This window comes from Pogoniulus pusillus, chromosome 39 (assembly GCF_015220805.1).
Source record: "Pogoniulus pusillus isolate bPogPus1 chromosome 39, bPogPus1.pri, whole genome shotgun sequence".
Taxonomy (NCBI): domain Eukaryota; kingdom Metazoa; phylum Chordata; class Aves; order Piciformes; family Lybiidae; genus Pogoniulus; species Pogoniulus pusillus.
The window spans coordinates 8282715-8292444 of NC_087302.1; the positions used below are offsets into that span (position 1 = coordinate 8282715).

At 65.0% G+C, this 9730-nt stretch overlaps 1 protein-coding gene across 1 annotated transcript; it reads left to right on the top strand.

Moving 5' to 3' along the window:
* The first annotated feature begins 844 nt into the window (after positions 1-844).
* Positions 845-7919, top strand: TIMM17A (translocase of inner mitochondrial membrane 17A). Its single transcript, XM_064173994.1, has 6 exons — positions 845-943; positions 4509-4608; positions 5189-5252; positions 6252-6380; positions 7082-7192; positions 7633-7919. The coding sequence occupies exons 1-6, from the start codon at positions 918-920 to the stop codon at positions 7701-7703; spliced, it is 501 nt and encodes a 166-aa protein (XP_064030064.1). The 5' UTR covers positions 845-917; the 3' UTR covers positions 7704-7919.
* The last annotated feature ends 1811 nt before the right edge of the window (positions 7920-9730 follow it).

The window sequence follows — 9730 nt, forward strand, 5'->3', positions numbered from 1 at the left end:
GGTGGGGAGATTGAGGAGGAAGTTGTTGAGCATGAGAGTGGTGAGAGCCTGGAATGGGTTGCCCAGGGAGGTGGTTGAGGCCTCATCCCTGGGGGTGTTTAAGGCCAGGCTGACTGAGGCTGTGTGCAGCCTGCTCTAGGGTAGGATGTCCCTGCCCATGGCAGGGGGGTTGGAACTGGCTGATCCTTGTGGTGCCTTCCAACCCTGACTGATTCTCAGATTTAAAGGTCATCTTGTCCAATGCCCCCTGCAGTCAGCAGTGACATTGCCTGGGGGAGGGCAGTGGTGGAGTCCTCATCCCTGGAGGGGTTTCAAAGCTGTGGAGCTGCGGTGTTGAGGGCCATGGTGGACTTGGCAGTGCTGGGTTAATGGTTGGACTCAATGATCTCAAAGGTCTCTAGCACAAACAGTTCTACAAACAGGAGAGCGGAGAGAGCTGCCCCCGGGCTGCACCGAGCGGCAGGGCTTGAGATGCAGCTGAGGGTTTCCACTCTTCCCATCTGCTCTCCTCGGCCAAAGCAAGTGCCACAATACCACCTCCTGGTGAGCGCCGCCGCCGCCGCACCAGCGCCGCCGCCGCACCAGCGCCGCCGCCGCCGCACCAGCGCCGCCGCCGCCGCACCAGCGCCGCCGCATCCTCCCTCAGCGCGAACCGAGCACCGCAGACCTGCCCCCGCCCCGCCCCTCAGCCCCGCCCCGCAGATCTGTCCCCGCCCCTCAGCCCCGGCCCCGCCCCGCAGCCCCGCGCACGCGCCGCTCCCCGGAGGGAGGGGGGCTTGGGGGGCGGTGGCATTGGATGCGTCATGCGCATGCGCAAAGGTTGCCTCCTCCTTTAGTCCCGCCCACCCTCCCCATTGGCCGGCGGCCGCGGCGCTGAGCCAATCGCGCGGCGGGGCGTGGGCGGGGCAGCAGCCAAGATGGAGGAGTACGCGCGCGAGCCCTGGTGAGCGGCGCGCGGGCGCCCGGGCCTGGGGGGCGGCGGGGCCGGGGGGGGGCGGCGGGGCCGGGGGGGGGCGGGACCGGACCGGGACCGGGACCGAGCGGTGCGAGTGCTGCTGCGGCGCTGCCCGGCGCTTCCCGCGGCGGCTTTCTGGCGGAGGGGGGGGCGTGACCTTGGTGGGGCCCTTCTGCGGCGGCGCGGAGGGGCCAGGCCGAGGGCAGCGGCGGCGGAGCCTCGTCCCGCGCCGCCGGTGGCGCAGCGACTGCGCAGGCAGAGCCCTGCCGGTACTGGGCCTGAGGAGCCTGTCCGAGGGAGAGGGGCCGGTGTCGGCGTGCCGGCTGGGCGCTGAGGCCCCACAAGGGTCCCTTGGGCCCCGCTCTGCTCCCTTGGCCCTTCCCTGGGGCCCTTCCCGGTTCTCGGTGCTGCGCCTTGGTTCCCTCAGGTCTTCTCCGTTGCCCCTTAGCGCCCGGGGGCTGTTGACTTGCCCTGGGGGTGCTGCGGCCTGGGCCCGGGCAGCATCCAGCGCAGAGGGGGGGTTGGGAGGTGCCCTGAAGCCCAACCTCCCTGCCAGGGACACCTTCCACTAGGTCAGATTGCTTCAAGCCCTGTTCAGCCTGGCCCGGAACGTCTCCAGGGATGAGTTATCCACAGCTCTGACCTGGGCTCACCATCCGGCCCCGGCCCCACCTTCGCTGCCCTGCTCTGGGCCTGCTGCAGCCCCTCAGTGCCCTCTTTGCCCTCACCCTGCTGCCCCCTCCCCTTTCTGCCTCCTTTCCGTGACTCTGGGCATGGATCCGAGGCCAGCCCCAGGCTCTGGAGCATCCCCGTGGGTGTGGCAGCCCCGGGGCCGTGGCACAGGCATGCTCCTGGCCTCTGCTCCTCTCCCAGTGCACTCGGGAGGAAGGATCTGAGCCTGCCTCGTACGTAGCTGTCGGCAGAGCATCTGCTGCTGCCAGGGCAGCAGTTAGCACTGACTCGGAGCCGCTGGTGCCAGACCAGCGCTGGAGTGATCCTTTCCCCTGCCTGCGGAGTGCCCTCTGCTGAGCCTGGGCTCGGTGCTTGGCGTCACTGCAGCTGCAGCAGCTCCAAGGAGCTGCCACACGAAGTGGCAAAGGTCTCTGCTCATTTCAGAGCTGCCTCCTGCAGGGGAGAGCTTGAAGGGGAAATGAAGAACCCCCAAAGGTGGCAGCTGATGAGTTCGGCTCCTGAGGCAGGGTTAAAGGTGGAGGAGTCAGGGAAAGCTTCTGAGCTCGGAGTGCAGCTAAGGAAGCTGCTGTAAAGAGCAGTCCTGGTTGGCTGCCTTGGCGTTCTGGGCCCCTCTGGTGGAGCAAAACCACTGCCAGGAATCCAGTGGGATTTCCAGAAAGCCTTTTAACAAGAAGTGCTGAAGGGGCCCAGAGGAGAGCCAGAGGCTGCTCAGAGGCTGCAGAACCTCTGCTCTGTGCACAGGCTGGGAGAGCCTGGGGCTGTGCAGCCTGGAGAGGAGAAGGCTCCAGGGAGAGCTCAGAGCAGCCTGCATAGCAGGAGGGCTGGGGAGGGACTGTGGGCAAGGGCTGGGAGTGCCAGGGCAGGGACAGTGGCTCTGAGCTGGGAGAGGAGGAAGAGACTTTGAGAGTGAGGGTGAGGAGAGCCTGGCACAGGCTGCCCAGGGAGGCTGTGGATGCCCACCCCTGGAGGTGTTCAGGACCAGGCTGGACGAGGCCTTGAGCAGCCTGGGCCCGTGGCAGGGGTTGGCACTGGATGAGCTTCGAGGTCCCTTCCAGCCCATCCTGTGGTGCTCTGAAGGTCACTGCCAGCAGGTTGAAGGCTGCTGACAGTTGTGCTGAGCTGTTCTGTTCACACAGAGCAGATCACAACCTGGGCAGGGGGAGAGCTGCAGAGGAACAAAACAGCAGCAGAAAGCCCTGAGGAGAAGATTTTGTCACTTTCCATCTCGGCCAAGGCTGTGCCTGGAGCCTTTCCCTGGCTGTTACATGCAGGGGCAGGGGAAGGAAGATGAAATGTGAGGTGAGGCTGAGGCCTTTCAGCCAGCCCTGGCTGGAGGGGCTGCAGGGGTGGGAAGTGCAGGGCAGTGAGGAGGGGAGGGGAGCTCATAGCTCCTCTGCTCCACCCTGCTGCCGTGCCCAGGGACACCTCTCAGCCACACTCAGCTGCCCAGGGCCTCACCCAGCCTGGCCTTGCACACCCCCAGGCAGGAGCCAGCCACAGCCTCCCTGGGCAGCCTGTGCCAGTCTCAGCACCCTCACACTGCAGAGCTTCTTCCTCAGCTCCACTCTGAGCCTGCTCTGCCTCAGCTCCAAACCATTCCCCCTTGGCCTGGCTCAGACTCCCTCAGCCAAAGGCTCTCTGCAGCCTTCCTGCAGGAGCCCTTCAGGGCAGCTCTGAGGTGCCCCTGGAGCTGCACACCCCCAGGCCCCCCAGCCTGTGCTCACAGCAGAGCTGCTCCAGCCCTGGGAGCATCTCTGTGGCCTCCTCTGGCCTCACTCCAGCAGCTCTGTGCCCTGCCCATGTCACTGGGTCAGACCTGTGGGGGCGCTGGGCAGGGCTGTGGCACATCTGGGACAGACAACTGAGGCCAAGGTGCAGAAGCAGAGCAGGTGAATGCCACCAGAGCAGCAAAGAAGCAGCAGCGTTCAGCAGGCTGAGGAGGCAGGAGAGAGGCAGAAGTAGGTCATGGGTGTGAGGAGCTGGGAGGAGGAGGAGGGACTGGAAAGCTTGGATTTATTTTCAGGAAGGAGAAGGATCCTCGTGGCAGAACCTGCAGTGCTGGGAGGGGCTGGGAGTGGGGGAGGGGGCTGGAGGCTGAAGGGTCTGGGACAAGGGTCTGAGGTGGGGTCTGCATAAGGATAGGGTCTAGGGGCTGGGGAGAGGGTAAGGTTTAGGGGTAAGGCTGGGGTCTGGAGAGAGGGATTTGGGTGTGGGGTTGAGGCAGGGCTCTGTGGGGCAGGAGCAGCAGATGTGGAGCTCTTTAGTCTGTAAGAGCAGAGCTGGGATGCTGCAGGTCCCCATCCTGGGAGTGCATCTCCCTGCCCCGGGTCAGGAATTCAGGGCCACAGAGATGCTCAGAGGGCTGCAGGACCTCTGCTGTGAGGTCAGGGCTGGTGGTGACAGGAGGAGGGGAAATGGTTTGGAACTGGAGCAGGGCAGGGCCAAGTTGGACACCAGGAGGGAGTTCTGCTCGGTGAGGGTGGGGAGAGGCTGGCACAGGCTGCCCAGGGCTGTGGTGGAGGCTCATGCCTGGAGCCATTCAGGGCCAGCCTTGCTGTGGCCCAGGGCAGCCTGCTCTGGCTGGAGCTGTCCCTGCTGCCTGCAGGGGGCTGGGCAGGATGCCCCTGGAGGGTCCCTCAGGGGAGCTGCAGGCTGCGTGGAGCTGGACCTGAGGCTCTCTGCAGAGGCTGCCCTGGGGTTGTTCCTGCCCCTGGGTGTTGGTGTTGGCTGCTCCCGAGGCAGTTCAGCTGCTGGGCCTGCCCCAGGCTGGCCCTGGGTGCTGTGGGGGTGCTCTGGGGTCACTTCCAGTGCAGGAGGGGTGGAGCAGATACAGACTGAGTCTTTCTGCTTCTCTTTACAGCCCCTGGAGGATAGTAGATGACTGTGGAGGTGCTTTCACCATGGGAGCCATAGGAGGTGGCATCTTCCAGGCCATCAAAGGGTTCAGGAACTCCCCAGTGGTGAGTGAAGCCTCTGGGAGCTCGCTCAGAGCACAGCTCTGCTGCCTCCATCTCAGCAGCTGAGGGAGCAGAGGCCCCTGGGCAGGGAGAGGGGAGCAGCAGTGACCCCCACGCCCTCAGTCCAGCCAGGGGATGCATCTGGAGAAGCGTTTGGCATCCTGGCAGGACCTTTGCCTTTAGTTCTGCTTCCCCCTGCTTGATCTGGTGGCAGCAGGAGGTGGGGGGGAATGGTGCAGCTGCCTGCCCTGCCTGGGCTGTGGAGGGAGCAGCAGCAGAGGGCCCCTGGGGCTGAGCTTCTGCTGCTGCTTCCAGCTGCAGATAGAGATGGGAGCCCTGGGCTGCTGTGCCTGCTGTGACCTGCCCCTGGCTCCTGGGCACAGCTCTTGAGGGGGCCTGGGGCCGTGCCGGGGCCGTGCTGGGCTGTTGGAGCTGGCAGGAGCAGAGCAGGAGGCTGCTCACAGCTGTGCTGTGGTTCTGAGACCTGGCTGCACCCAGCAGGAGCTCCAGCGGCCCAGGGGCACAACCAGGTGGGTCCTGGGCACTGCAGCCCCCTCCTGACTGAGCTTTCTCTCCGTGCCAGGGGGTGAGCCACCGCCTGCGGGGCAGCCTGACCGCCGTCAAGACGCGAGCGCCGCAGCTGGGAGGTGACTCTGCCTGCGGCCCGGCCCGGGATGGGGGCACTGGGGGGCAGCTGCAGCCACAGCTGAGGGGGCCCTGAGGCCTTCAGGGGCATTTGGTAGAGCCTGGGCAGTGAGTGGGCACAGCTCTGGGGCACCCAGGGTCGGTGGAGGTGTGGAGGGCCCTGGGGCAGTGCCCCCTGGGGCTGCTGCTTCTGTGGTGGCATCGCAGAGCTGCCTTGGTGGGAGAAGCCTTTCAGCTGCTCCACTCCAACCATTCCCTGCCTCAGCTCCACACCTCTGTGCCTTCCAGACCCCTCCCTGGGGAGCCTGTGCCAGGGTTTGAGAACCCTTCCAGTGAAGATGTCCAACCTGAGCCTCCCCTGGGGCAACCTGAGCCTCCCCTGGGGCAACCTGAGGCCATTGCCCCTCGTTCCCTGGGAGCAGAGCCCAGGTGAATGCAGAGAAGGGCAATGGAGCTCAGGAGCAGGGCTGGGGAGGAGCAGCTGAGGGAGCTGGGCAGAGGCAGTGTGGGGAAGAGGAGGCTGAGGGCAAAGCTCACTGCTCACTGCAGCCAGCTGGGGTTGGGCTCTGCTGCCAGGGCACAAGGGACAGGATGAGAGGAAATGGCCTCAGGCTGCCCCAGGGCAGGTTCAGGTTGGCCACAAGGAACAATTTCTGCCCCTTGAGGCTTGCCCAGGCCTGGCCCAGGCTGCCCAGGGCAGTGCTGCAGTCCTCACCCCTGGAGGGGTTTCAGAGCCTGCAGCTGTGGTGCTGAGGGCCATGGCCTGGCAGTGCCCTGGCACTGCTGGGCTGAGCTTGGACTTGACTATCTCAAAGATCTTTTCCAACCTAAACAGTTCTGTGGCTCCATCAGGGCCTGGCCATGGTGCCTGTCTGCCAGCCAGGGGGCCTGCTCTGTGCCACCTCCTGGTGCCAGCCAGGGGCCCTGCTCTGTGCCACCTGGTGCCAGCTGCAGCAGGAGGGGCTCAGCTGCCTTCTCTAACCTGGCTTCTGCTTTCACAGGGAGCTTTGCTGTCTGGGGAGGTCTCTTCTCCATGATTGACTGCAGCATGGTGAGGATGAGAGGCAAGGAGGATCCCTGGAATTCCATCACCAGTGGAGCTCTGACTGGAGCCATTTTAGCTGCAAGAAGTAAGGAACAGAGGAGGACACTGCCTGACCTTCTGTGTCCTGGCCTCCCCTTCCCACCCACTGGGGAACCAAACACCCTGGCACCCAGGCTGGCATTGGTGGTTGGGTCCCAGTCTAGGTGGGGGCCTGTGGCTGTGCTGTCCTTGGGGGTGGGCACTGGGAGTGGAGCCTCAGGCAGCTTGCTGCTGGCACCAGAGACCCCTCAGGCTGTGCTGGCAGTGAGTGAGGCCAGGCCAGGCTGGAGAGCTGTGGGGAGGAGAAGCTCCTGCAGCTGTGCCAGGGCAAGGGCAGGGCCTGCCCCTGGGCAGGAACAACCTCCTGAGCAGCACAGCTGGGGGGGGACCTGCTGGAGAGCAGCTCCCAGGAGAAGGCCCTGGGGGTGCTGGGGGGCAACAACTGCCTAGGAGCCAGCAAGGTGCCCTGGTGGCCAAGGAGGCCAGTGGGGTGCTGGGGGGCACGGAGGAGAGTGTGGGCAGCAGAGCAGGGCAGGTTCTGCCCGGGGGGGCACATCTGCAGTGCTGGGCCCAGCTCTGGGCTCTGGCTCAGGGGGGCCTTGGGGCAGTGCCTCACTGAGTGTCTCCTCGGTGCTGCAGAGGAGCCTTGGTGGCTGCAGCTGCCTGCTGGGGGGCAGCAGTGCAGGGAGCTCTGCCCTGCCAGGTGGTGCAGCAGGCAGCACTCAGGGGCTGTGCCTTTGCTTTCAGACGGGCCTGTGGCCATGGTGGGCTCTGCTGCCATGGGGGGCATTCTGCTGGCACTCATCGAAGGAGCTGGGATCCTGCTGACGAGGTTTGCCTCTGCCCAGTTCCCCAACGGTAAGCAGGGCCCAGGCCTGCTGCCAGCAGCCTGCTGCAGGGTGGCTGTGCCAGCTGTGGTGAAGGGGCTGGGGGCAGGGCTGTGAGCAGCAGCCCTTGAGCAGCCTGCTCTGGTGGGCGCTGTCTGTGCCCATGCCAGGGGGCTGGAGTGGAATCACCTTTGGGGTCCCTTCAGTCCCAGGGGGCAGTGGGCTGGGAGGGAGCCCCAAAGCTCATCCTGTGCACCCCCCCGGGGGCAGCAGGCACAGCTCTGGCTGGAGCAGGCTGCCAGGGCCACACCCAGGCTGACCCTGAGCCTCCCCAGGGAGGGTCTTCAGCCACCCCCCGAGCAACCTGTTCCATTATTTCACTGCTCTCACTGTGCAGAACTTCCTCCTCGTGTCCAACCTAATCCTCCTGCTCCACTTTCCAGCCCAAACCATTTTCCTTTCTCCCCCCAGGCCCCCAGTTAGCAGAGGACCCCTCCCAGCTGCAGCCCACTCCCTTCAGCGACTACCGCCAGTACCAGTGACGCTCTCCTGGCTCCTGCTGCCCCTGGGCTGAGATGCCAACTGCTGGAGGACACAGCTGCACTGCTGCCTTGGCAGCCCACGGCCAGGACCTTCAGCTCTTCTCAGTGCCAGGCTGGGCAGGGACTAAGGAGATCCCAACCTATTTATTCCCCCTGGCCCCCAGTGCTGCAGTGTTGCCACCTGGCTGGGTGAATACAGGAAGGTGCCAGACAAGGCCCCCGTGGAGTCTCTGTCGTCCTTGGGACGTGGACTGGAAGGCTTTGGAGCCTGCTCTGGGATGTGTGAGCTCAGCTGGAGCTTAGCCTCGGCCCCACTGGACTGAGGTTGCTGCACAGGCCTCAGTGTGGGCAGAGCTCCTCCAGCCCCAGCTGCCTGTTCCTGGAGGAAGTTGGATCAGGAGGTGCCAGCCAGGCCAGATCCCTTCGAGCCACAGCTCTTTGGCTTCTGAGTGCTTGGGTTGAAGCAGAACCTGCCCTGCAGGGTGCCTCTGCCCTCCCCAGCCCCACAGGCTTGGAGAAGCTTCCTCTTGCAGCTCTGCTGCTCAGCTTTGGCAGCACAGAAGCCCCAGGGCAGCTTCTCCTGGAGCTGCTGGAGGTGTTTGGGAGCTCCAGGCAGAGCACACAGGGGGCTGGGGGCTGAAGCCTGTTGCCTGAGCACCCCAATGCCTGCTCCATGGGCTGGGGCCAGGCTGCTGGGGGAGGCTCTCTGCCTCCTGCCAGCTGAGACCCAGGGAGCTTTGCTGCTGTCAGGGCTGCTGCTTGCTGGCAGCTCCTGACAGATTCCCACTTGGGCTCTGCTGAGCTCTGAGCTGCTCCTGACTTCTCTGCCTGGGAGGAGTTTGGTCTCTGTGCTCTGGCAGGAAACTGAGTCAGAGCAGAGCAGGAAGAGGAGAGGATGGAGCCTGCCAGGAGGGTGTGAGTTAGAGCTGCACAAAGCCTGGTTGCAGGACCCTGACCACCTCCTGTCACCCTCTGGAGGACATTTTCAGGTCCTAGGGCAGCCGCAGGACTTCCTCGGGGGTGGAGCTGCTGCCGGTGTGGCACTTGCAGCTCCTCCAGCACAGACGCCTCTGGGGGCTGAGGCCTCCCCTGGGGGCTGTGAGGCCTCCCCTGGGCTGTGCCTGCTCCCTCGGGCAGCTTTCCAGCTCCATCGTCCTGCTTTGTCCGTGGCTGCTCTCTCCTGGTCTCAGCTGGCCCTGGCCTCTGTGGACCCAGATGTGTCCCAACACCTGCCTGCTGTGCAGCTCCAGGCTGCTGCTGCCCAGCCTGGCCCCGGCCCTGCTGAGCTGTGCCCAGGGCTCTGCTGGGGGGAGAAGACTCCTGGCCCCTGCCTGGGCACTGGGTGGCTTCAGTGCTGGCTGGGAGCAGACTAGGAGGGGTGGGCCAGAGGGTGGGCAGGAGCTGGTGAGGGCTGAGCTGCAGCCAGGGAACCTGCTGCTCCCCTCAAAGCTGGGCTGCAGCAGGCAGCTGAGCACACACAAACAGCAGCAGGGACAGGCTGAGGCCACAGCTTGAGTCCTGGGGGCAGTTTTGGGCCTCTCAGGCCCAGGAGGACACTGAGAGACTGAAGCAGGTCCAGAGAAGAGCACAAAGCTGGGAAAGGTCTGGAGAGCAGGGCTGGGGAGGAGCAGCTGGGGGAGCTGGGGGGGTTCAGAGGAGAGGAGACTGCAGCCAGGTGGGGGTTGGGCTCCTCAGGTGCCAGGAGAGAGTTAGGGTGGAGATGAGGAAGGATTGGAGGGGCACAGTGCTGGGGTACTGATGGAGTCCCACAGGAGCCTCAGAGGGCATCTTGCCCAGCCCCTGCAGGCACAGGGACAGCTCCAGCCCCAGCAGGCTGCCCTGGGCCTGTGCCACAGCCTCTGTGCAGAGCTTCCTGCTGCTGTCCAACCTAAACCTACCTGCTCCAGTCTCAAACACTGCCCCTGTCCTGCACCCCCTCCCCGGCTCTCCTGGAGCCCCTTCAGCTGCCAGGAGGCTGCTCCCAGCTCTCTCTGCAGCCTCCTGCAGGCTGCACAGCCCCAACCCTC

Coding starts and splice junctions, on each gene's coding strand:
- TIMM17A (XM_064173994.1), top strand. CDS start 918: ATGGAGGAGTACGCGCGCGAGCCCTG. Junction 4,609..5,188: donor GGTTCAGGAACTCCCCAGTG/GTGAGTGAAGCC, acceptor TCTCCGTGCCAG/GGGGTGAGCCACCGCCTGCG. Junction 5,253..6,251: donor GCGAGCGCCGCAGCTGGGAG/GTGACTCTGCCT, acceptor CTGCTTTCACAG/GGAGCTTTGCTGTCTGGGGA.